General features: G+C 52.8%; 2 protein-coding genes and 1 long non-coding RNA gene across 3 annotated transcripts in view; 2 read left to right on the top strand and 1 right to left on the bottom strand.

The window, feature by feature from the left end:
- The window catches only part of LOC102181832 (NADPH--cytochrome P450 reductase), a gene marked incomplete in the record, with an annotated part of 1,163,480 nt that overhangs the window by 9,523 nt on the left and 1,127,337 nt on the right, over positions 1-26,620 (bottom strand).
- LOC102170770 lies at positions 14,637-18,798 on the top strand. The gene is made up of 3 exons (XR_001917251.1): positions 14,637-14,806; positions 15,359-15,594; positions 18,693-18,798. It is a non-coding gene; the product is annotated as an uncharacterized LOC102170770 (long non-coding RNA).
- On the top strand, positions 19,159-22,658 carry LOC108633884 (2-acylglycerol O-acyltransferase 3-like). The gene is given in 8 exon segments (XM_018040401.1): positions 19,159-19,537; positions 20,200-20,307; positions 20,563-20,633; positions 20,901-20,987; positions 20,989-21,106; positions 21,416-21,590; positions 22,162-22,364; positions 22,454-22,658. Coding segments are annotated over 8 exon segments (1,281 nt in total). The 5' UTR covers positions 19,159-19,173; the 3' UTR covers positions 22,609-22,658.

Raw genomic sequence — 26,620 nt, 5'->3', positions numbered from 1 at the left:
GCCGCTGATCTGACCAGCCCTCTTCTCTCTTGTCTCCCCACTTTCCCAGCGCCTCCCTGGTGCCCGTGTACTCCTTTGGGGAGAATGACATCTTCAGAGTTAAGGCTTTTGCCCCGGACTCCTGGCAGCATCACCTTCAAGAAGTTCCTGGCCATTTCTCCTTGCATCTCCTTGCGTCTCTTCTCAGCCAAGTCCTGGGGCCCGGTGCCCTTGGCCAGACCCATCACCACTGTGGGTGAGTGTCTGTCTCGAAGAAGGACTCCATCAACTGTGTGTGCAGCCGAGGCCCCTCCCCGACCTGTGCCCCCGTCCCTGCAGCGGGCCGCCCCATCCCGGTGCCCCACTGCCCGCAGCCCGCCGAGCAGCAGGTGGACCACTATCACAGGCTCTACATGAAGGCTCTGGAGCAACTGTTTGAGGAGCTCTAGGAGAGCTGCGGCATCCCGGCTTCTACTCACCTCACCTTCATCTAGCCCTGGCCTCACCCCTCCCCACCTCACAGCACCCCCAACCCCTGATCCCAGTGCCCGAGCCCCCCACCAACTGCCATGCTACTGTGCCAATAAGAGCCAGTTCTCTCACCACTGCTTGGTAAAGTCAGACGCTGGCAGAGCTCAGGCTCTCCCTCTGGATGTGAGGATCAGTTCAGTTCAGTCACTCAGTCGTGTCCGACTCTTTGCGACCCCATGCATCGCAGCACGCCAGGCCTCCCTGTCCATCACCAACTCCCAGAGTTCACTCAAACTCATGTCCATCAAGTTGGTGATGCCATCCAACCATCTCATCCTCGGTCGTCCCCTTCTCCTCCTGCCCCCAATCCCTCCCAGCATCAGAGTCTTTGCCAATGAGTCAACTCTGCATGAGGTAGCCAAATTACTGGAGTTTCAGCCTTAGCATCATTCCTTCCAAAGAAATCCCAGGGCTGATCTCCTTTAGAATGGACTGGTTGGATCTCCTTGCAGTCCAAGAGACTCTCAAGAGTCTTCTCCAACACCACAGTTCAAAAGCATCAATTCTTCAGCACTCAGCTTTCTTCACAGTCCAACTCTCACATCCATACATGACCACAGGAAAAATCATAGCCTTGACTAGACAGACCTTTGCTGGCAAATGAATGTCTCTGCTTTTGAATATACTATCTAGGTTGGTCATAACTTTCCTTCCAAGGAGTAAGCATCTTTTAATTTCACGGCTGCAGTCACCATCTGCAGTGATTTTGGAGCCCAAACAAATAAAGTCTGACACTCTATCCACTGTTTCCCCACCTATTTCCCATGAAGTGATGGGACCAGATGCCATGATCTTCGTTTTCTGAATGTTGAGCTTTAAGCCAACTTTTCACTCTCCTCTTCCACTTTCAACAAGAGGCTTTTTAGTTCCTCTTCACTTTCTGCCATAAGGGTGGTGTCATCTGCATATCTGTGGTTATTGATATTTCTCCCGGCAATCTGGACTCCAGCTTGTGCTTCTTCCAGCCCAGCGTTTCTCATGATGTACTCTGCATAGAAGGTAAGTAAGCAGGGTGACAATATACAGCCTTGACGTCCTCCTTTTCCTATTTGGAACCAGTCTGTTGTTCCATGTCCAGTTCTAACTGTTGCTTCCTGACCTGCATATAGGTTTCTCAAGAGGCAGATCAGGTGGTCTGGTATTCCCATCTGTTTCAAAATTTTCCACAGTTTATTGTGATCCACACAGTCAAAGGCTTTGGCATAGTCAATAAAGCAGAAATAGATGTTTTTCTGGAACTCTCTTGCTTTTTCCGTGATCCAGCAGATGTTGGCAATTTGATCTCTGGTTCCTCTGCCTTTTCTAAAACTAGCTTGAACATCTGGAAGTTCATGGTTCACATATTGCTGAAGCCTGGCTTGGAAGAATTTTGAGCATTACTTTACTAGCGTGTGAGATGAGTGCAATTGTGCAGTAGTTTGAGCATTCTTTGGCATTGCCTTTCTTTGGGATTGGAATAAAAACTGACCTTTTCCAGTCCTGTGGCCACTGCTGAGTTTTCCAAATTTGCTGGCATACTGAGTGCAGCACTTTCATAGCATCATCTTTCAGAATTTGAAATAACTCCACTGGAATTCCATCACCTCCACCAGCTTTGTTCATAGTGATGCTTCCTAAGGCCCACTTGACCTCACATTCTAGGATGTCTGGCTCTAGGTGAGTGATCATACCATCGCGATTATCTGGGTCATGAAGATCTTCTTTGAACAGTTCTTCTGTGTATTCTTGCCACCTCTTCTTAATATCTTCTGCTTCTGTTAGGTCCATACCATTTCTGTCCTTTATCGAGCCCATCTTTGCATGAAATGTTCCCTTGGTATCTCTAATTTTCTTGAAGAGATCTCTAGCCTTTCCCATTCTGTTGTTTTCATCTATTTCTTTGCATTGACCGCTGAGGAAGGCTTTCCTATCTGGTCTTGCTATTCTTTGGAACTCTGCATTCAGATGCTTATATCTTTCCTTTTCTCCTTGCTTTTCGCTTCTCTTCTTTTCACAGCTATTTCTAAGGCCTCCCCAGACAGCCATTTTGCTTTGTTGCATTTCTTTTCCATGGGGATGGTCTTGATCCCTGTCTCCTGTACAATGTCCCGAACCTCTGTCCATAGTTCATCAGGCACTCTATCTATCAGATCTAGGCCCTTAAATCTATTTCTCACTTCCACTGTATAATCATAAGGGATTTGATTTAGGTCCTACCTGAATGGTCTAGTGGTTTTCCCTACTTTCTTCAATTTAAGTCTGAATTTGGCAATAAGGAGTTCATGATCTGAGCCACAGTCAGCTTCCGGTCTTGTTTTTGCTGACTGTATAGAGCTTCTCCCATCTTTGGCTGCAAAGAATATAATCAATCTGATTTCAGTGTTGACCATCTGGTGATGTCCATGTGTAGAGTCTTCTCTTGTGTTGTTGGAAGAGAGTGTTTGCTATGACCAGTGTGTTCTCTTGGCAAAACTCTATTAGCCTTTGCCCTGCTTCATTCTGTATTCCAAGGCCAAATTTGCCTGTTACTCCAGGTGTTTCTTGACTTCCTACTTTTGCATTCCAGTCCCCCATAATGGAAAGGACATCTCTTCTGGGTGTTCGTTCTAAAAGGTCTTGCAGGTCTTTATAGAACCGTTCAACTTCAGCTTCTTCAGCATTACTGGTTGGGGATAGACTTGGATTACTGTGATAGTGAATGGTTTGCCTTGGAAACGAACAGAGATCATTCTGTCGTTTTTGAGATTGCATCCAAGTACTGCATTTCAGACTTTTTGTTGACCATGATGGCTACTCCATTTCTTCTAAGGGATTCCTGCCCACAGTAGTAGACATAATGGTCATCTGAGTTAAATTCACCCATTCCGGTCCATTTTAGTTCGCTGATTCCTAGAATGTTGATGTTTACTCTTGCCATCTCCTGTTTGATCACTTCCAATTTGCCTGGATTCATGGACCTAACATTCCAGGTTCCTATGCAACGTTGCTCTTTACAGCATTAGACCTTGCTTCTATCACCAGTCACATCCACAACTGGGTATTGTTTTTCTTTGGCTCCATCCCTTCATTCTTTCTGGAGTTATTTCTCCACTGATCTCCAGTAGCATATGGGGCACCTACTGACCTGGGGAGTTCCTCTTTCAGTATCCTATCATCTTGCCTTTTCATACTTTTCATGGGGTTCTCAAGGCAAGAATGCTGAAGTGGTTTGCCATTCCCTTCTCCAGTGGACCACATTCTGTCAGACCTCTCCACCATGACCCGTGTGTCTTGGGTGGCCCCACACGGCATGGCTTAGTTTCACTGAGTTAGACAAGGCTGTGGTCCTAGTGTGATTAGACTGACTAGTTTTCTGTGAGTATGGTTTCAGTGTGCCTGCCCTCTGATGCCCTCTCGCAACACCTACCGTCTTACTTGGGCTTCTCTTACCTTGGGTGTGTGGTATCTCTTCACGGTTGGTCCAGCAAAGCGCAGCCCCTGCTCCTTACCTTGGACGAGGGGTATCTCCTCACCACCGCCCCTCCTGACCTTGAATGTGGAATAGCTTCTCTAGGCCCTCCTGCGCCCATGCAGCCACCACTCCTTGGACATGGGGTTGCTCCTCCCAGCTGCTGTCCCTGCCCTCAGGTGGTGGGTAGCTCCTCTTGGCAGCTGCCCCTGGCCTTGGGCGGCGGGTAGCTCCTCTTGGCCCTTCCTGCACCGTCACAGCCTGGCACTCTCGGCTGCTGCCCCTGACCTTGGACGTGGGGTAACTCCTCTTGGCCGCCGCCCCTCGGGCATAGGGTCCTCCTGACTTCTGCCCCGACCTCAGACGTGGGGTAGCTCCTCTCGGCCTCCCATGCTTGTGTGCCGTGAGGATGTGAGGATACCCACGTGTAATTCCCACAATCCTAATGGTTTCACACTTGCTGCCTTAAATTGGGAATCAGGACCCTGCATTCTCCTCAAGAGAATTCATTCTGCTGCCTGAGCTTGCCTAAGTCTCTTCTCTTAGCTTGGTCCCATCTCCCTTGTAAATAAAGGCATGTGCTAAGCTAAGAGTTGCTGGGCCTCAGGATGGAGTCTGAGAGTGGAGTTCCCCGGAGAGGGAAGCTTGCAGAGCTGCCAGGATATAGGTGGGTGGAGACCACAGAGTAGAGAGTGAAACACTGTGAACACGTGCTGACAAGCATCAAGGTCACCTGCTAGCAGGGAGGGTTGGAAAGATCCTCAGTGACAGAAATGCCAGAGTTAAGTACATACCTGCTTTGGCATCTCCTCCCATCCATATGTGAATTATCAATATTTAAAGTCTTAAAAAATGGAGACTTCCAAAATAAGAGCCAAGGACTTGACTACCGTCATCACCATCGCCACCATCACCCCAGGCATGGCACTTTGATAGTCAGCTTTGACAGTCTGTGGGGCCTATGTGCTTAGAGAATTCTTTGGTGAGTGTCCAGTCCTATCACCTAACTGGCTTTTGGTCTGTATCCATGACTTAAAAAGAACTGGTTGGAGCGTAACTGAATGCAAGTCTTTGTCTTCCACTGTCTTGAAGAAATTTATTCAGTGGAAGAATTTTCTTTTTCCCTGGATGAAAATCTTGGCAGTCCTCTGACTTATCTGTTACTTCTCAGGTGACAAGTTCTACATTCACTTAAGTTTGGTACCTTGAAATGCTTAATCGCTGTATCAATCAACCCTTGTGTCCTCATCTGAGGGTAGCAATTTCCCATCTCCAAGCAAGGGGGAGCTAGCTGCAGGGAGGGTGCTTGCTGGCCAGAAGAGGCAACTGGGGGAAGAAAGAATAGAAAGGGGAGGAGCAATGTCTGTTTTCTATCTCGTTTACCAGCTTCTGTGACTGGTCCCCTTGGTGTTGGAATATGGGGGAGAGGAGAAAAGGGGCCCAAAGTTCTGGGCTGCGCTGTCCTAAGTCAGCAATGTGTTCTCTGAGCTCCAGATTTTTGAACTCGATTTCTTTCCCTTGTGGGTTATTTCATGGATTATTTAGAGTTGTCTTTTAAGGTCCCTCTGGGAAGCAACAAAGGCTAGAGAGGGTGAGGAAAGAAAGGAACCCTCCTACTCTGTCAGTGGGAATGTAAATTGGTCCAGCCACTACGGACAACAGCATGGAGGTTCCTTAAAAATCTAAAACTGAGCTATCATATGACCCTGTGATCCCACTCCTGGGCATATATCCAGAGAAAAACATGGTCCTAAAGGATACATGCACCCCCAATATTCACTGGAGCACTGCTCACAACGGTGAACATGGAAGCAACCCAAATGTCTACTGACAGAGGAGTCGATCAGGAACATGTGATACATGTATGTGATGAAATATTACTCGGCCGTAAAAATGAATGAATTTGGGTCATTTGTAGTGATACGAAGTCACCTAGGGTCTGTCATACAGAGTGAAATAAGTCAGAAAGAGAAAACGAAGATCGTGTATTAATGCATATACATGCACTCTAGAAACGTGGTACTGATGGGTCTGTTTGGAGGGCAGGAATAGAGACGAAGATGCAGAAAGTGGACTTGGCGACCCAGGGCAGAAGGAGAGGGTTCATAGAGCATGATGCCTTGAGAGGGCGGCACTGACATATATACACTAGCGTGTGTGGAGTGGATAGCTAGTGAGAAGCTGCTTTACATCACAAGGAGCGCGGCTTGGCCCTCTGTGACGACCGAGAGGCGTGCAGTAGGGGTGGGGCGGGAGGAAATCTCAAGAGGGAGGGGATACATGTATACGTATAGCTGATTCGCCTTGTTGGACACCAGAAACTGGGACTTCCTAGGTGGCACTAGTGGTAAAGAGCCAGTCTGGCAAGGCAGGAGTCACAGGAGATGCGGGTACAATCCCTGGGTTGGAAGATCCCCTGCTGGAGGGCATGGCCACATGCTCCAGTGTTCTTGCCTGGATGACCCCATGGACTGAGGAATCTGGTGGCCTATAGTCCCTAGAGTAGCAAAGAGTCAGACACGACTGAAGCGACTTAGCCCACACGCACCGCAGAAACTAACAAGGGGCAGGGAACAACGGATTCGCTCAAACTTGGAAAAGGAGTCTGTCAAGGCTGTATACTGTCACCCCACTGGTTTAACTTCTATGCAGAGTACATTATGCAATATTCCAGGCTGGATGAATCACAAGCTGTAATCAAGATTGCTGGGAGAAATATCAACAACCTCACATAGGCAAATGATAGCAAATGACCCTAAAAGCAGAAAATAAAGACAGACTGGTTCCAACTAGGAAAAGGAGTACGTCAAAGCAGTATATTGTCACCTGCTTATTTACCTTCTATGCAGAGTACATCGTGAGAAACGCTGGACTGGAGGAAACACAAGCTGGAATCAAGATTGCCGGGAGAAATATCAATAACCTCAGATATGCAGATGACACCACCATTATGGCAGAAAGTGAAGAGGAACCAAAAAGCCTCCTGATGAAAGTGAAAGAGAAGAGTGAAAAAGTTGGCCTAAAGCTCAACATTCAGAAAACGAAGGTCATGGCGTCTGATCCCAACACTTCATGGGAAATAGATGGGGAAACAATGGAAACAGTGTCAGACTTTATTTGTTTGGGCTCCAAAATCACTGCAGATGGTGATTACAGCCATGAAATTAAAAGACTCTTACTCCTTGGAAGAAAAGTTATGACCAACCTAGATAGTATATTCAAAAGCAGAGACATTCCTTTGCCGACTAAGGTCCGTCTAGTCAAGGCTATGATTTTTCCTGTGGTCATGTATGGATGTGAGAGTTGGACTGTAAAGAAAGCTGAGTGCCGAAGAATCGATGCTTTTGAACTGTGGTGTTGGAGAAGACTCTTGAGAGTCTCTTGGACTGCAAGGAGATCCAACCAGTCCATTCTAAAGGAGATCAGTCCTGGGTGTTTATTGAAAGGATTGATGTTGAAGCTGAAACTCTAATACTTTGGCCACCTCATGCGAAGAGTTGACTCATTGGAAAAGACTCTGATGCTGGGAGGGATTGGGGGCAGGAGGAGAAGGGGACGACAGAGGATGAGATGGCTGGATGGCATCACTGACTCGATGGACGTGAGTCTGAGTGAACTCCGGGAGTTGGTGATGGACAGGGAGGCCTGGCGTGCTGCGATTCATGGGGTCGCAAAGAGTCGGACACGACTGAGCGACTGAATTGAACTGAAAGAGCCACTTGATGAAAGTGAAAGAGGTGAGCGAAAGCTGACTTAAAAGTCAACATTCAAAAAACTTAAGATCATGGTATCCAATCCCAGCACTCATGCCAAACAGAAGGGGAAAGAGTGGAAACAGTGGCACTTTATTTTCTTGGGCTCCAAAATCACTGAGAATAGTGAGTATAGCTGTGAAATTAAAAGGTGCTGCTGCTCCTTGGAAGGAAAACTTGACAAACCTAGACAGCCTATGACAAAGCAGAAACATCACATTTGGACAAAGGAGCATATATTCAAAGCTATGTTTTTTTCCGATAGTCATGGATGGATTTGAAGGTTGCACCATAAAGAAGGCTGAGCACTGAAAAATTGATGCTTTCAAACTGTGGTGCTGGAGAAGACTCCTGAGAGTCCTTTGGACTGCATACAGATTAAACTACTCAATCCTAACGGAAGAACCCTGAATATTCATTCAAAGGAGTGATGCTAAAGCTGAAACTCCAGTACTTTGGCCACCTGAGGTAAAGAGCTGACTCACTGGAAAACACCCTGATGCTGAGAAAGATTGAAGGCAAAAGGAGAAGGGGACAACAGAGGACGAGGTGGCAGGACGGCATCACCGACTCAATGCACATGAATTTGAGCAAACTCGGGGAGATGGTGGAGGACAGGGGAGATTGCAGCCCTGCAGTCCGTGGGTCACAAAGAGTCTGACAGCACTTAGTGATGACAACACTGCCTCTCCGACAACAACACGCTACTGTAAAACAATTATACTTCCATTAAAAGAATAGTAAAATTTAAACAGAAAAAGTCACATTCTGGAAAGTCCCTGGCAGTCCAGCAGTTAGGACTCCAGATCTCTGTGCCCAGGGTCCAGGTTCAGTCCCTGGTCAGGGAACTAAGTATCTACAAGGCGAGGCACCGCCAAACAACAACAAGATAGGTGAGTTTCCCTGACCTGGAAACGAGCTGGCTCCGTTGAGCACACTCATAATCACGGTGAGGACAGGCCCCAGCCCACTTGGAGGGCGTGCTCAGAGCCAACTGGGCTCTCTCTTGGAGGGGCTTTCCAATCTTTAGCCTTTCCCACAAAGCCCTTCCCTCTGGAGGTCTCCCCACAGAGGCCTGAGCTAGCTTTAGGTAACAAACCCTCCTACAGGTCCTCTACCCCTTAGGGGCCATATCCAGGTGACAAATGAGGAACCCTGTTACTCAAGGTACACACACACAAGGCGACCCCCACTGACACAGACATCTGCCTGCCCTGCAAGCCACAGGGAGCCAGTCCCAACCTTCACAAATTCCAAACAGCTTCCTCACCCTTAGACACTCCGCCACATCCCTGATCCCTCCTCTTGTCCTACTGGTGAGAGTCCTGTGTGCCCAAGTAGTGGTTATACTTTCCTTGTGGGGCTCCTGATCATGATGGTCTGTTGTGCTGGTCAGCAGAAGGGGCCGAACCAGGGCAGAACCCAGATCAGGGGTCAGGGCCAGGAGATTAAAACAAAAGACGGTAATATCAGAGCCACAGTGGTCCCTGTGTGACTCCCTTCTACAGAAGGCCAGCCTCCTCCAATCACCTCCACCGGGGGCCTCCAAGTGTCTGCCCTCCTGCAAAGGATCTTCTCCTTTCTGGGCCTGGCTGAGTCCTTGAAGCCCTGAGAACTCCCGGACTGGCTCTCTGCTTCCTGATGCCAATTGGGAGGGAGGCAGTCCTGGGATCCCTGGATTGAACAGATTGGGGCTGAATCTACGGAAGAGACAAGAGGGCAAAAGGGGGATCTGGGGCTTAAACTTCTGAAATCAGAGTCCTTCCACGTCGTGCCCCCACCTCCAGTCCAGGGGTGCCTGGCTGCCTTGCTCCTTGTACTCCCAAGCCAGGCTTGGATCCTAGTGGTCCTCAACCTGGACGGGCTTGACAGAGAGAGAAACACACCTCGGGAGGAGACCATATCTCTGCCTAGGTCCACGCTGGGCCGTCTGGAGACTTTTCCAAGACCACCTCCCCATCTCGGAGAGGCACTCTGGAACTCTGTGCTGGGTGCGAGCTGGGCTTCAGGGTAGACTCTTGGGACAGTCACCCCCAAAGTCCAAACATGGCACCCCCAACTCCCTGGTGTGCACCCTGCGTCCCCAGCTGGAGGCACCACGGAGTTGGGTCCCTCCCACAACTACCTCTTGGTGGCGCTCCCACGCTCTTGGGGTCCAGGTCCTTGGGGTCTTCAGCACCCTCAGCACAGAGACCAGGGGCTTTTCCTGCCTCTTGCCTGGCCTCCGGCCCCACCTGCTCCAGCTGTGCCATCGCATCCATCTTCCTGTCTTCCGGGACTACATCCTGCGTGCTGGTAAGCAGGGGAGCCCTGGGTCTCAGGACCCTAGACCCTGTGGTCACCTCCTCGCTGCCCTCCTCCCTCTGGGGGCGCCTGGTCCAGCTCCATCTCCCAGTGCCCTCCTCCCTCTTTCTGGAAGACTCAGACGGCAGGCCTTCCTGCCTCCCCAGGTTTGGTGTCACCTGTAAGGCCCGTGCCTCCTGTCTCCTGTCCAGGCCTGGTGGCTGTCCTGGCCGAGGGTTGGCCGCTAGAGGCCCTGGAGACACAGCCTGGATCGCTTTGCTTTCGCAGCTGCAATCAGAGGGATTTCTCAAGTCAGCGAGGGAACGCGGGCCAGCAGCCTGCCTGTGGCCTCTGGGGCACCGCTGCGGGGGAGGAGCGCAGAGTTCTGCTGGCAGGCAGCCCCTGCTAGAGTGCCATCCTCTCTTTGGAGAAGAAGGAGATCTAATTTCAGACCGGCCCGGTGCCTGGGTGAGAAGCGCTGAGGGTCCCTCCACTCTTCCCCGTCCCCCACCCCGCAACCCGCCCCCCCGCCCCCGCCCCGGGGCCTCCTCCCACCCTTCCACCGGCCCATCCGCAGGGTCTTCTCTCCCTGCTCTCATGCCTGCCCGCCGGCTACTCCCAGGCTGAAGGTTCCCAGACTGTTGCCTGACTTCTTGGCTGCCAGCCTCGCCCCCAGGCTGGCCTCTCGCAACTCCACCAGCCCTGAACTCTGTCACAGTCGATCCCGGCGGGAGGGAAGGGGCCTTGCAGGAGACTCTGTGACCTTCATGTCTCCTGGTCCGAGCACAGTGGGGGTCCCCGACCCCGGTATAGGGAACACGAGGCCCAGCAGCGCGCAGGCGCAAACGGTCTACATGGAGCCGCTGACGCAGCGGTTGGAAGAGGACAAGGCGCCCTGCGGCATCCCAGCACACAGGCGCCGTGTCTTCACCTAGGGGCACCTCTGGGCCCCAGCAGCTGCCTCGATGACTGTGCTGGAGACTGAAATTAAAGGCTGGACCTTACTGCATCAGGGTCTCCCCTAATGGCTCAGTTGGTAAAGAAACTGCTTGCAGGGCAGACACCCAGATTCGATCCCTGGGTAGCGAAGATCCCCTGGAGAAGGGAATGGCAAGCCCCTTCAGTATTCTTGCCTGGAGCATTCCAAGGACAGAGGAGCCTTGGTGGAAATCAGTAGTCCATGGGTCGCAGAGAGGCAGACACGACTGAGCGACTAACACTTTCACGGTGCATAGGAGATTTTTAGGGCGATTAGGATACCCTGTATTTTATATAATGGTAGATGTATTTGTCAAAACCCACAGAACTGTGGGACACAGTGAGGGAGCCTGAATGGGACCTACAGACTTTAGCTGACAGTCCTGGGTCAAGTGTGTTCCATCAGTTGTAACCAACATCCCTAATAATGCAAGGTGTTCACAACAGGGTAAAGCACAGGTGGGCTGTGTTCCATATTAGAACGCTATTTTTTGTAGAGCTTTTACATAAATGGAAAAAATGCTTTAAACTATTTTTAAGTAAATTCAGCTTTTAAAAAAAGGTGGGAACACACCTGCGGTGTTTGTGTGTTTGTTTTGGCAGAAGTCCCCATGCCGGGCCTCGCCTCCCAGTGGCCTAGATACTCCAGGAGACCCACAGACAGAGCATGGGCTCACGTTAAGGATCAGCTGTCTACTCCAGATCACACATCTCCACTGGGTCCCAGGGGGTGTGTTCTCTGGCTTCTTCAGATACCTCCCCCCCTCCAGATTCCTAAATATTCCTAATGATCCAAGCACTGGACCTGGGTGGCAACCCCCATACACCGCCCAACAGATTGCTCAGTCTGACCCATTCGGATTCAGTCTGACCCACTGGAGAAAGTCAGTGATCACTGTGAGGAGGCTGGAGACATCTGGAGTCCGGATCCCAGGGTCTCCCCATCCACACATTGCTTCCCATCCCAGCAATCCTGCGAAGCCCCAGGGGCTTAGCCACTCACACCAGAAAGCCTTCCTGGGCTCCTACTGAGACCTTCATCCCTGCCCCCCGAGGACCTGGAGCCCTGCAGCAGAAGGGCAGTGCCTGGGAGCCTCCACCGCCCAGCCATCTTCCCGCAGCATAGAAACCGTGGACAAACAGGGCTCGAGGTGCTGAACGCCTAACAAAGCGCGCTCTTTCCTCTTCATGGGCGAGGGGAGCAGGGCATGCTTCCACTGCGACAGAAGGAAGAGGAAGGATGGGGGAAGGAAGGTTGGAGGCCCACCTGCGTGGAAGCCCTTGGACAAAGGGAAAGGAGAGGACACAGGGCAGGCTGGGAGATGGGCAAAGATCTCACTGGTGAGCAGGAGGCGAGAAGTCAGTGTGCTTCCGAAAGCTAATTCATTTTTCTCCCTCATCTTTCCCCCAGGCCCTTTCTTGTCTCTCCTCACCTTCTGCCTCCTCTTCTCCTCGCTCCGCGGTTTCTCTGTTCTCCACTTCATAAGGTTTGTTTCTGGACCGGAACACACCCCAGCAAAGTGAGCACTAAACAAGGGCCATGTAGTGAGAGGTGATGAAGGGTGTCTCCAGGAATTCTCCCCCCTTATCTCTGCCCTAGGAGGAAGGCGTGCTCAGTGGATGAGGAATTGGACTGTTTGGAAACACCTGAGGGATTATTTCCCCACAGAGGTCACAGGCAGTCCGTGAACTGTGAACTTCCAGATGTTCAAGCTGGTTTTAGAAAAGGCAGAGGAACCAGAGATCAAATTGCCAACATCTCCTGGATCATGGAAAAAGCAAGAGAGTTCCAGAAAAACATCTATTTCTGCTTTATTGACTATGCCAAAGCCTTTGACTGTGTGGATCACAATAAACTGTGGAAAATTCTGAAAGAGATGGGGATACCAGACCACCTGACCTGCCTCTTGAGAAACCTATAAGCAGGTCAGGAAGCAACAGTTAGAACTGGACATGGAACAACAGACTGGTTCCAAATAGGAAAAGGAGGACGTCAAGGCTGTATATTGTCACCCTGCTTACTTACTTTCTATGCAGAGTACATCATGAGAAACGCTGGGCTGGAAGAAGCACAAGCTGGAGTCAAGATTGCCAGGAGAAATATCAATAACCTCAGATATGCAGATGACACCACCCTTATGGCAGAAAGTGAAGAGGAACTAAAGAGCCTCTTGTTGAAAGTGAAAGAGGAGAGTGAAAAGTTGGCTTAAAGCTCGACATTCAGAAAATGAAGATCATGGCATCTGGTCCCATCACTTCATGGGAAATAGATGGGGAAACAGTGGATAGAGTGTCAGACTTTATTTTTTGGGCTCCAAAATCACTGCAGATGGTGACTGCAGCCATGAAATTAAAAGATGCTTACTCCTTGGAAAGAAAGTTATCACCAACCCAGATAGGATACTGAAAATCAGAGACATTCCTTTGCCAGCAAAAGTCCGTCTAGTCAAGGCTATGGTTTTCCCAGTGGTCATGTATGGATGTGAGAGTTGGACTGTGATGAAAGGTGAGCTGACTGTGAAGAATTGATGCTTTTGAACTGTGGTGTTGGAGAAGACTCTTGAGAGTCCCTAGGACTGCAAGGACATCCAGCCAGTCCATTCTGAAGGAGATCAGCCCTGGGATTTCTTTGGAAGGAATGATGCTGAAGCTGAACCTCCAGTACTTTGGCCACCTCATGCAAAGAGTTGACTCATTGGAAAAGCCCCTGATGCTGGGAGGGATTGGGGGCAGGAGGAGAAGGGGACGACAAAGGATGAGATACTTGGATGGCATCATCGACTTGATGGACGTGAGTTTGAGTGAACTCCGGGAGTTGGTGATGGACAGGGAGGCCTGGCGTGCTGCGATTCATGGGGTTGCAAAGAGTCACACACGACTGAGCGACTGAACTGAAGGTCACAGTTCACCCTCCAAGGGATGCTCTCCTCCTCCCTCTCCCCTTCCCGCCCTCACCTCCTCACCCCTCCCCATGCTGGAGTGTGAGCCCTGGCTGCCTAAGTTCCCACACTGGGCAGCTTTTGCGATGGTGTTTCAGAGGGGACCCTCGTGCACTTGACCCCATTGTTGTACCTTGAACCCTGAAGTCTGTTAGTGTAGAGGGAACTCTTTACAGCTGGTATCCTGCTTTCTCTACTCCTTTCTTATCATCCTCTCCACCTCCAACAGCTGGGGAACACCACAGAGTTGGCCCCCAATGGGAACTACTTGCTGGTTCCCCATCTCATGGGACCACCAGCATCAGAACCTTCTGTAACTTCTGCACTGAGAGCACAGGATTCTCCCACCTGACCCCAGGGCTTTGGCCCTGGTCAGGCATGATGAATGGCATCTTCTACATTTCTGTCTATCGCGAAGACATGATGGGCTGTGGTGGGTCTTCAGCTCAGTGGGAAACTGCAAACTAACCCCCTGTCCATCAGAGGTTCCCCCAACCACCACCTGGAGCAGGAACCTGACGGGAACAGGGGCTGGGCGCACAGTGGGCTTTAGAGGATAGCTTTGGAGCAAGTGTCCTGCCTCCTTAAAGGGAGAGGCGCAGGGCATGCTGACGGGGCACAGGGGTAAGGAGTTTGGAAAGAAAGGCATGGTTATCTCAGCCTTCCTGTGCCAACAGGTAGGGTGAATGCATAGGGAGCCAAGTAAGGGACTGAAAAATGCTTGCACCCCCTCTTTCCTCCAGGGCTATGTTCTGCAAGCCACCAGAGACTGGATTTTATCCTGTTCCAGCCCCAGCTCGGCCAGGCTGTGGTCATCCTGGCTGGGGGAGAACTCGAGGCCCTGTGTGCCCTCCAGGGGAGCACTGCCTCATTCCCTGGAATCATAAAGGCTTCGTCCGCCTGGCACTGAGGCACGGGTGAGCCGGGGCCCAGCCGGGGCTGCCTTCAGTGGTCAGAGCCTCACGGTGTGTCTGGGGATCTGCACGCTATCCCTACACACCCACCCCCTGGAGGTGGGCTGTGTGTCCCCAGAGCTTCCACCGTGACCACCTACAGGGTGATCCTGGCAGAGCTTGGGTGTTTCTCTGTGCCCGCCGCCGGTGTGCATTCTCCGGGTTCCTCCCACGGAAAGAGAGATAGGGTGACAGTGCTGGTCGCAGGACCCTGGGGCTCACGTGCCCTCTGTTGAAATTCTTCCCGACAACCTCGCAGGCAAGACCTTCCAAACTCATTCACTTGTGAAATAGTGTTAGTGCTCCCCTGGCCACCGCGTTGTAACTGAGACCGTATCAGAAAAAATATACAGGAAGGCCCTGCATTACATTAAGAAATGTAATTCCCGTCTCCCAGATCTATCTTAGTAGAACTCTCTTTGCCTCAAATGGACTTGGGAAGTAGTAACCAATGGGGGATAATCTGGGGGTGTTCCTAGGGGCCCTGATGTCCTCTTCTCGCCTCCGTCTTCCCAGGTTCACTCAGGTGCCCATGTACTCCTTTGGTTACCTAAATCCAGCTATAGGGCCTAGGATTTACGAGAATGGAGCCTTCACAGTTAAGCCTCCTGCGCCAGACTCCTGGCAGCATCTGTTTCAGACCACCTTCAAGCAGCTCATGTACTTTTCTCCTTGCATCCTCTGGGGCTGCGGTCTCTTCTCAGCCAAGTCCTAGGGCCTGGTGCCCTTGGCCAGACTCATCGCCTCTGTGGGTAAGTGACCAGCTCCAGGGAAGAAGGCCACTATGAGCAAAGTGGGCAGCCGAGATTCATGCCCTGACCTGTGTTCCCCTGTCCCTGCAGTGGGCCGTCCCATCCCGGTGGCCCCTGTCCCTGCAGTGGGCCACCCCATCCCGGTGCCCCAGTGCCCGCAGCCCACCGAGGAACAGGTGGACTGCTATCACGTGCTCTACATGAAGGCTGTGGAGCACTGTTGGAGGAGCACAGGAGAGCTGCAGCCTCCCGGCTTCTACTCGCCTCACCTTCGCCCTGGCCTCACCCCTCCCCAACTCCTGGCCCCCCCCCCCAGCCCCTGATCCCAGTGCCCGAGCTGCCATGCTACTGTGCCAATAAGAGCCAGTTCTCTCACCACTGCTTCATAGAGTCTCTCTGGGCGTGAGCCTGCCCACGTGGGTTCCATCTCCACCTGATCGAGACAGACTCGCTGCCAGAGACTGACAGCAGGGCCCTGAATTCTGCCCCCAGAGACTGAATTCTGCTCTCTCGGCTTCCACCTAATCTCTTCCCTTGGCTGGGCCTTTCTCCCTCTAAATAAAGGCATCTGCTTAGCTAAGAGTTATAGGGCCTAGAATGGTATTGGGGAAGGTAGATCCCTGAAGAACTATTCTCTGAAGTGTGGACAGGATTAGGTGGGTGCAGACAATAGGGTAGGTGGTGAAATACTGTCAACAAAAGCTGACATGGATCAAGAGTACCTCTCGGAAGGGAGAGTTGGAATGAGCCTTCGTGATAGGAAAGAAAGAGTTAAGTACACGGCTTCCTTTTGCCTCTGCTCCCATCCTTCCTGTTCCCTCGGGGCTGGGAGCTCACGTGATGCAGGGGTTTATCTTACCATATGAAGCCCTACTGCAAGCCCAGCATTAGGTCCACCTGACCTCATTCACTCAGTGAGAAGGGACTCTTGGCAAAACTAACTTATTAGGATCAAAAACTTTAAAAGCGTTTGGCAAAAGAAGAGCCAATGAATTTATCACTGTCATGTCCGTCACCACCACCATCATCATCACAGGCGTGGCCCCAGTGCAATATCGTGAGGGACTTTACGTGATCCAGTGGATGGGAACCGGCCTGCCAGTGCTGGGGACGCAGATGGGGCCCCTGGTCCGAGAGGATCCCACGGAGCAGCTAAGGATGCCAAGGACCAACTAAGCCCAAAGGCCACAGAGACCGAATCTCTGTGGGGACCAGGAGCCGCAGCCCCTGAGCTTGGAAGCCACAACTACTGAAGCCGTGAGCCTAGGGCCTGTATTCTGAAAGCAGAGAAGGCTCCACAATGCGAAGTCCATGCACAGCAAGGCAGAGTAGCCCCATTCGCTGCAACCAGAGAAAGGCCTTGCACACCCACAAAGACCCAGCACAGCCAATGATAAACACATAATTTGAAATATTTGCAATACTTTTTAAATTTTATTTTCTTCTATTTTATTTTTAGCTGCATTGGTCTTGCTTTTACATGCCGGGCTTTCTCTAGTTGCCCAAAGCCAGGGCTACTCTCTACTGGCGGTGCACGTGCGTCTCGGGCCCTGGCTTCCGTGTTGCTGAGAACAGACTCTAGAATGCTCAGGTTTCAGTAGTTGTGGCTCCAGCTAAGTAGTTGTAGCACGTAGACTTAGTTGCCTCATGGCATGTGGAATCTTCCCTGACCAGGGATCGAACCCATACCTCCTGCCTTCCCAAGAAGATTCCCAAGTGCTGGACCGCCAAGGAAGTCCAATGTGCTTTTCATTAAAAAATTATTTTAAAAAGTGATGATCCAGGAATTCCCAGGTGGTACAATGGACGGGACTGTGAGTTCACAATGCCTAGAGCCCTGGTTCAGTCCTTAGTCAGGAAGTAAAATCCCACAGGGCACGGCGGAGCTCAACAACAACAAGAAAGAACACTTTCCTTGACCTGAAAGCTGCTGGTTCACCCCCTCTGGTCATTGTTGACCTGGCCATGGTCATCGTGAGGACCAGCCCCAGTCCACCTGATGGTGTGCCCAGCCCAGTGGACTCTCTCATAGACGGGCTCCCCAGTTCTTAGCATTTCTGAAAAAGCCATGCCCCTAGAGGTCTCTCCACCGGGGCCTAAGCTACTCCTTAGGGATTAAAGCCTCCTGCACATCCTCTACCCCTCAGGGTCAGGCTCCGGGATTAAACAGGAGCCCCGCTATTCAGGGTACACACCCATAAGGCAAGCCCCACTGGCACAGACCTCTGGCCCAGAGAGCCCAGGGACCAGCTGGAGTCAATGCCCAGATCCCAGAGCAGATCCTTGAGCTTGCAGATCTGCAATCAGAAGGGATTTGTCAACTTGGCGGAGGGGGCGGCGTTGGTAGCCGGGCCTAGCCTCTGGGGCAAGGCTGCTGGGGAGGAGCCCCACCTCTTGGTCCCGGGAGTCAGGAGTCCCCTGTGCCCCCAGAGCCTCCCCGGTGCCAGTCTTCTCTTTGGGGGAGAATGAGGCCTTCCACAGTTTCTGAACGCACCGGAGTTCTAGGTGGAAAGACAGGAAACACTGGGCCGCTGCTGAGAGTGGCTCTACGAATGTTCCAGGCCCCAGGGCCTCCTCCTGCCCTTCCACACCTGAAACCTCTGCCTGCTCTGCTCCCAGGCTCCCTAGCCCACACCCCACTCCCGGGCTCAAGGCCCCTGCATGGTTGGGAGGTGAAGGTCTCAGGTTGGGGCCTGAATACTTAGTGCCAGCCCCGCCCCCAGGCTGGCATTTGGCCAACCCACCAGCCCCAAACTCTGTCCCATTGGATCCCTTGAGAGGGAAGGGCACCTCAAAGCATCTCAGTGATCACCCCTCTTGATCCTCTTCTGCCCAAAGTCGGGGCCCCCATCCCGGTACAACTGTGTGGGCTGTCGGGGTGGAAGGGGTACTTCAGCACATGCGCACGCGCTGCTCTGGGTCTCCAGTCTCAGTTGAGTGGCTCTCACAGCTGTTCCAAGATCAGACCCCGTGCTACCATGTCCCCGCCCACGGATACCTCCTCTTCATCAAGTTAGCCTCCAGCCCCTGAAGGAGTGTGGCTGGCGACTGAAATTCAACCTGGGAATAAACTTGTGTGTTGGTGTGTTTCTCCTCAGGGTTGAGATACCGGCGCTAATTAACGCCTCCGAGTGGCCTGCTGCTGCTGCTACTGCTGCTAAGTCGCTTCAGTCGTGTCCGACTCTGTGTGACCGCACAGACAGTAGCCCACCAGGCTCCGCCGTCTCTGGGATTCTGCAGGCAAGAACACTGGAGTGGGTTGCCATTTCCTTCTCCAATGCATGAATGTGAAAAGTGAAAGTGAAGTCGCTCAGGAAGTGTCCGACTCTTCGTGACCCCATGAAGCCTACCAGGCTCCTCCGTCCATGGGATTTTCCAGGCAAGACTACTGGAGTAGATCGCCATTGCCTTCTCCGTCCAAGTGGCCCAGACACTCCCAGACTCACAAACACTAGAGTGTGCTCGTCCAGGAAGAATCAGGGCTGGGACCCAGTCGGTGGGCTCTCTGGCTTCTTCTGCAAAAAGAAGCACTCCCGCCCACAATGATTTCTAATGCACCGAGGGCTGGGCCTCCAGGGCATGGCCCCTAGGCCATCTCCCAGTCGCAAGAAGGGACCAGCCCAGTCCAACCCACTGGAGAAGTTCATAAGTGAGAGCGGACTGGAGACTTCTGGGGCTCTGATGAGAGTCTCCCCACACACACAGCCCCCTGCAAGCAATCCTGGGACGCTCCAAGTGCTTGGCCACTCAGACCAGAAAGATTTCTTGCGCTCCAACCAAAGCCTTCATCACATTTTTCCTGGTTTGGGAGCCCTGATGGCTGAAGGGGAGCACCTGGGAGTCTCCACCACCCCACCACCCACCCCCAGCGAGAAAACCCTAAAGAAACAGTGGTTAGAAGTACTGAGCACCTACCAATATGTGCTCTGTTTCTGCTTCCTGGGTAAGGGGAGCCAGGCAGGGGTCCAGCTGGGAAGGTGGCAAAAGGGGAAGGTAGAGGGAGGAAGGCTGGAGCACCCCCTACTGGACCACCAGGGCAAAGGGAGGGACGTGAGGTCTCTCAGTCCTGTCCCACTCTTCCCTACCCCACGGACTGTAGTCTACAAGGCTCCTCTGTCCATAGGATTTTCCAGGCAAGAATACTGGAGTGAGCTGCCGTTTTCTTCTCCAGGGGATCTTCCCGACTCAAGGATTGAACCTGGGTCTCCTGCATTGCAGACAGATACTTTACCATCTGAGCCACTAGGGAAGCCCAGGGCAAAGGGATGGTTTAGTCGCTAAGTCGTGCCTGACTCTTGCGACCCCATGGACTGTAGCCCGCCAGGCTCCTCTGTCCATGGGATTCTCCAGGCAAGAATACTGGAGTGGGTTGCTATTTCCTTCTCCAGGGGATCTTCCCAACCCAGGAATCGAACCCAGGTCTCCTGCATTGCAGGCAGATTCTTTACCAGCTGAGCTGCCAGGGAAGCCCAGGGCAAAGGGAGGGACGTGTCAAAGTCTAGCAGGGAGACAGGCAACGATCTCACTGGTGAGGGGAGAGGGGAGAGGGGAGAAGTCACTGCAAAATCACAATCTAAATCGTTTTCCTTTCTCACCATTCCCCAGGCCTTTTCTTTTCCCTTGCTGGCTTCCTCCTCCTCTTCACCTCGCTCTGGTATCTCTCTCTTCTCTACTTGGTATGGTTATTCCTGGACTGGGACACACCCCAGCAAGGTGAGTGCTAAACAAGGGCAGGAGGAGGAGGGGGTGACAGAGGACGAGATGGCTGGATGGCATCATGGACTCGGGGGACATGAGTTTGAGCAACCTCTGGGAAATAGTGAAGGACAGGGAAGGCTGGCATGCTGCAGTCCATGGGGTCACAGAGAGACACCAGTTAGCAATAAACAGCAAAAACAAGGGCCTGGGTAGAAGGAGGTGATAAATGGTGTCTGCAGTGATTCTGCCCCCCTTATCTCTCTGCCCAAGGTGGAAGGCGTTATCAGTGGTTGAAGAACTGGAGTGCTTGGAAACACCTGAGCGATTATTTCCCCCTTAAGGTAACAGGTCACCCTCCAAAGGATGCTCCACTCCTCCCGCTCCCTTACCTCCCTCCTCCTCTCTCCTCCCCATGATGGATTCTCACCTCTGGCTGCTTACGTTCAGGTAACGGGGCAGGGGGTGGGATGGTGTTCCAGACTGGACCCTCGTGCCTTTGGCCCCATCTTATCCTGAGCTCTCAAGATCTTGGTGGGGAGGGACGCCCTTTCAGCTGGGCTCTTGCCTTCTCTGTTTTCTTGCCCTCATCCTGCCCCCTGCCGCCACAGCTGGTGAAGACAGCAGAGCTGCCCCCAGACAGGAACTACGTTCTAGGATCCCACCCACATGGGGTCATAGCCGTCGGATCCGTCTGTAAACTTTGCCACGGAGGGCACTGGCCTCTCGCAGCTCTTCCCAGGGCTTCGATTCTCAATGGCCGTGTTGAATTGTCTCTTGTACCTGCCAGGCCATCGAGAGTACTTTCTGTCCTGTGGTGAGTTTGAGCTGAGTGACAGAGGGTGACCCCACCCCAGTCTGGCCAGAGTGACCCCCGGTCACCACCCACCCCAGGCACTTGGCTTGACTTGGCCTGGTTCACAATGGGGGTCGGGGGTGGCTTGGCCCCAAGCGTCCTGCATCCTTGCTGGGAGAGGCACTGTGGGACACGTGGACGGGGGCACGGGGTAGGGAATTCGGAGAGAATGGGATGATGTCGAATATTCAGTGTGCCAAAGGAACAGCAGAGGGACAATGGAGCCAGTGAGGGGGTACCAACTGTCCCTCAACCTCCTCATGCCCACAGGAGCCTGTTCTGTGAACCGTCAGAGCCTGGATTATGTTCTGTCTCAATCTCAGCTGGGCAGGGCTGTGGTCATCGTTGTCGGAGGGGCCAATGAGGCCCTGTATGCCGTCCCGGGGGAGCACTGCCTCACTCTCCGGAATCGGAAAGGCTTCGTCCGCCTGGCACTGAGGCACGGGTGAGCGGGGGCCCAGCCGGGGCTGCCTTCAGTGGTCAGAACCTCACCGTGTGTGGCCGTCTACCCACTCTCTGTACACTTCGGCTCCCTGGAGGCGGGCGGTGTGTCCCCAGCGCTTCCACCGCGCCCACCTCTAGAGGGCACTCTAGGCAGACCTTGGGTGTTGCTCTGTGCCCAGCCCTGGTGCCCATTCCCCAGGCTTCCTCCCACGCAGAGAGAGACGGGATCCCAGCGCGAAGCGCTGGACCCTGGGGGCTCCTATGCCCTCGGCTCCCATTCTTTTATGATGCCCCCTCACAGGCAAGACCTTGCACACCTCTTACTTGTGAAACAGAGCTAAGGCCCGCCTTGCCACCACGTTGTAGTTGAGACTGTGTGAGAAAATAAATATGAGAAGGTCCAGGACACACTGGGCTTAAGAAAGAAAATCCCTTCATCCAGATCTTTCTTGTAGAACCATCATTTGCTGCTAATGCCTAGGAAAGTGGGAACCTATGGGGGAGGAGTTTGGGAGGGCTCCTGGAGCCCCTGATGTGCCCAGCCATTTTCTCTCTTACCCCTCCCTTCCCAGCGCCTCCCTGGTGCCCGTGTACTCCTTTGGGGAGAATGACATCTTCAGAGTTAAGGCTTTTGCCCCAGACTCCTGGCAGCATCTGCTCCAAGTCACCATCAAGAAGCTCCTGAGCTGCAGTCCTTGTATCTTCTGGGGCCGTGGTCTCTTCTCAGCCAAGTCCTGGGGCCTGCTGCCCCTCGCCAGACCCATCACCACTGTGGGTGAGCGCCTGTGTGCAAGGAAGAAGGCCACTATCAGCTGCGCATGCAGCCGAGGCCCCTCCCCGACCTGTGTCCCCCTGTCCCTGCAGTGGGCCGCCCCATCCTGGTGCCCCAGTGCCCGCAGCCCACCGAGGAGCAGGTGGACCACTATCACAGGCTCTACATGAAGGCTCTGGAGCAACTGTTTGAGGAGCACAAGGAGAGCTGCGGCCTCCCGGCTTCTACTCGCCTCACCTTCATCTAGCCCTGGCCTCACCCCTCGCCACCTCACAGCCTGGCCCCCGCCCCCAGCCCTAATCCCAGCGCCTGAGAACCCCACCTACTGCCATGCTACTGTGCCAGTAAAAGTAAGCTTTCTCACCTCTGCTTGATAGAATCTCTCTCTTTGAGCAAGTTTGCCCACGTGTGTTCCACCACCACACTAATCGACAGAGACTTGCCACCTTAGACTGAGAGCTGAGCCCTGAATTCTCCCAGATATTAAATTCTGGTCTATCAGCCTCTGTCTAATCTCTTCCCTTGGTTGGGGCCTTTCTCCCTCTGTAAATAAAGGCATCTGCTTAGCTGAGAACATTAGGACAATCAGAATGGTTTCGGGGAGGGTAGATCCAACGGGCTAGGCTCTCAAGTGCAGACAGGAGGTGTAGGTAAGTGACGACAATAGGGTAGCTGGTGAAATACTGTGAGCAAAAGCTGACAGGGATCAAGGGTACCTTTAGTAGGCAGATTTCGATTGATCTCTTGTGATAGAAAAGAGAGAGTTTCCTATCTGCATCTCCTTCCTATTCCCTGGGGGCTGGGAGAGCATATGAAGCGGGGATTTATTTTACCATATGAAGCCCTACTGCAAGCCCAGCATTAGGTCCACATGAACCTCATTCACTGGGTGGGTGAGAAAGGACTCGTCTCAAAATTACCTTATTAACATCAAAAAATTTAAAAAGAGTTTAGGAAAATAAGAGCCAACCAATTTATCACCATCAGGTCCATCACCACCATCATCCTCACGGTCACGGCACCAGTGAAGTACCAAGGATCCCTGAAACACTGGGAGGACCTTATGTGGTCATAGCATCCTTTGACTTACGTGCCTCCTATTTGCTGACTATCTTTGTGCCTGTATCCATGACTTAAATGAGAAGCACTTTTTGGAAAGTAACTGAGTACAAATCGATTTGCTCTCCACCATGCTGGAAATTTTATTCAGTGGAAGAATTTTCTCTTGTCCAAGCAAAAAACTCTTAGCAGTCTCATGAATTATCTGGGTCGTTCTCAGGTGACAACTTCTACATTCACTTAACGTTCATGTCTAGAAATGTTGAGGTGGGTTACCAATCAACACTTGGATCTGCATCTGAGGGTAGGAATTCCCTGGTAACTCAGGTGCTAAAGGCATCCCTGCTGGCTGAGATGTAAATAATCACCTGGCATGCTGGAGACCCAGGTTCCATCCCTGGATCAGGAAGATCCTCTGTTGAAGGGCAAAGCAACCCACTCCAGTATTCTTGCCTCGAGAATCCCATGGACAGTGGAACCTGGCTGGTTAGAGCAAGTCCATGGGATCGCAAATAGTCAGACACGACTGAGCAGCTTTCACTTCTTCAGCTGGTAAAGAATCCACTGGCAATGCAGGAGAGTCCAGTTTGATCCCTGGGTTGGGAAGGTCTTGGTAGAGAATGGAGAGGCTACCCACTCCCGTATTCTGGTCGGGAGAAACTCCAGGGACACAGGGGCCTGGCAGGCTACAGCCATGGGGTCCCGAAGAGGCGGACACAACTGAGTGACTTTCACTCACAGCGGAAATTCTTTTCCGACCACGCACGGAAAGGATCCCTCCTCTGGAGCTATGAGGCAGAAACGGGGCTCCTCTGGATGTGGGTGGGACTCTCCGTGCTTCCTCTCGAGTGGAGACGGGTATGTCGGGAGAACTTCTTGAGTTGCAGCAAGGGGTGAAGGACCCTTTGGAAGTTCCAGAGGTTAGGTGTGGTTAGTCTCGAGAAGCCTCAGCGGAAATGGGCCTCATCTCGCCTGGAGGGGAGAAGCTCCTGGATTTTCTCGAGTTGCGGCAGGTGCTCTGACTTACGACGGGGACCTCAGGGACCCTCTCTGGTGGCCTCAGGAAAAGGCCAGTCCCCATGCGAGTTGCTCGGGGGCCTCTCGGGATTCCTCTCCCGTCGATGCCGGGGCCTAAGACCTTGCGTGGAATCGGTGCCGGAACCTGAGGCTTCTTCTCTCAGTGCTGACATGGATCTTGGGATATTTCTGGAGTCTCCCCAGGGGAGTCAGTCTGCGTCTCGAGTGGGAGCATGCACGTGCGCTTTCCTCCCGAGCTGTAGCAGCAGTGTCACGCTTCCCTTCGTGTGGATCAAGGGATCTGTGGCTTTCCCTTGAGGCTTTCCCATGAGGCTTCACCACCAGGCTTTCCCACAGGGCTGTCCCACGTGCCACGCGTGGTGTGAGTCGATCCTCGCGTGAAAGTCGAGGCAGTGCAGGGAAAAAGGTTCTTCTGAATGGACTGAGACATCTGGGGGACTCTGGAATGGTGACACGCACTGGGTTCCTGTCGCTTTTCCTGTGAAGAGCGTCTCCTCTTGAGTTGAGATGTGAACCCGGAAATTTTCTGAAAACGAGGGAAAGGATTCTCTCCGAGCTAGAGGGAAAACGGGGCTCCTCTGGATGTGGGCGGGACCCTCGGTGCTTCCTCTCGAGTGGAGAACGGGTATGTCGGGGAACTTCTTGAGTTGCAGCAAGGGTGTGAAGGACCCTTTGGAAGTTCCAGAGGTTAGGTGTGATTAGCTTCGAGACGCTTCAGCGGAAATGGCCTCATCTCGCCTGGAGGGGAGAACCTCCTGATTTTCTCGAGTTGCGGCAGGTGCTCTCGACTTACGATGGGGACCTCAGGGACCGCTCTGGTGGCCTCAGGAAAGGCAGTCCCTATGCGAGTTGCTTGGGGCTCTCGGGATTCCTCTCCTGTCGATGCGGGCGTAAGAAATTGTGTGGAGTCGTGGCGGAACTGAGGATTCCTCTCCAGTGCTGACATGGATCTTGGGGTACTTCTGGAGTCTCCCAGGGAGTCAGTCGTCTCTCGATTGGGGCCATGCACGTGCCGCTTTCCCTCCGAGCTGTAGCAGCAGTGTCACGCTTCCCTTCGCGTGGATCAAGGGATCTGTGGCTTTCCCTCGAGCGCTTTCCCATGAGTCTTTCCACGAGGCTTTCCCATAGGGCTGTTCCATGTGCCACGTGGTGTGAGTCGATCCTCAGCTTGAAAGTCGAGCAGTTCCAGGGAAAACAGGTTTCCCTGGAATGGACTGAGACATCTGGGGGACTCTTGGAATGGTGGCACGACCCTGGAGTTCCTCTCGCCTCTTTCCTGTGGAGAGCACCTCGTCTTGAGTTTGCTTCGGGAACGCCGGGTATTCTTTCGCGAACGAAAAGGAAAAGTAACCCTCATCTCGAGCTGCGAGGCGGAAACGGGGCTCCTCTGGATGTGGGCGGGACCCTCGTGGTCCGTCTGTGTGGAGACAGGTATGTCGGGGAATATCTTGAGTTGCAGCAAGGGTGTGAAGGACCCTTTGGAAGTTCCAGAAGGTTAGGTGTGATTAGCCTCGAGACGCCTCAGCGGAAATGGGCTCATCTCGCCTGGAAGGGGAGAAACCTCCGGATTTTCTTGCCTTGGCGCCTGGGCTGCTGGACTTAACCAGGGACCTCAGGGACCTGCTCTGGTGGCCTGCAGCTTCCTGCCCGACTCCCACACAAGTTCTTGGGCCCCGCGGCATCGATGGGAGAGGAATCCCTAGAGGCCCCCGTAACTCTCATGCGGGCCTGGCCTTTCCTGAGGCCACCAGATCGTGTCCCTGAGGTCCCCATCGTAAGTCGAGAGCACCTGCCGCAACTCGAGAAAATCCAGGAGGTTCTCCCCTCCAGGCGAGATGAGGCCCGTTCCACTGAGGTGTCTCGGGCTAATCAACGTGACCTCTGGAACTTCCAAAGAGTCTTTCACAGTCAGTGCTGCAACTCAAGAAGTTCCCGACATACCCGTCTCCACTCAAGAGGAAGCAGCGAGGGTCCCTGCCACATCCAGAGGAGCTGCGTTTCCGCCTCGTAGTCGAGATGAGGATCCTTTCCCTGCTTGGTCGGCGAAAAAATTCCCGGCCATTCCCATCGCATCTCAAGAGGAGGCGCTCTCCAAAGGAAAGGGGAGAGGAACTGCAGGTCGTGCCACCATTCCGAGACTCCCCAGATGTCTCAGTCCATTC

This window comes from Capra hircus, chromosome 25, assembly GCF_001704415.2.
Source record: "Capra hircus breed San Clemente chromosome 25, ASM170441v1, whole genome shotgun sequence".
NCBI classification, from domain to species: domain Eukaryota; kingdom Metazoa; phylum Chordata; class Mammalia; order Artiodactyla; family Bovidae; genus Capra; species Capra hircus.
Note: the sequence above shows the minus strand (reverse complement) of the source record. Positions and strands in the feature narration are given on the sequence as shown.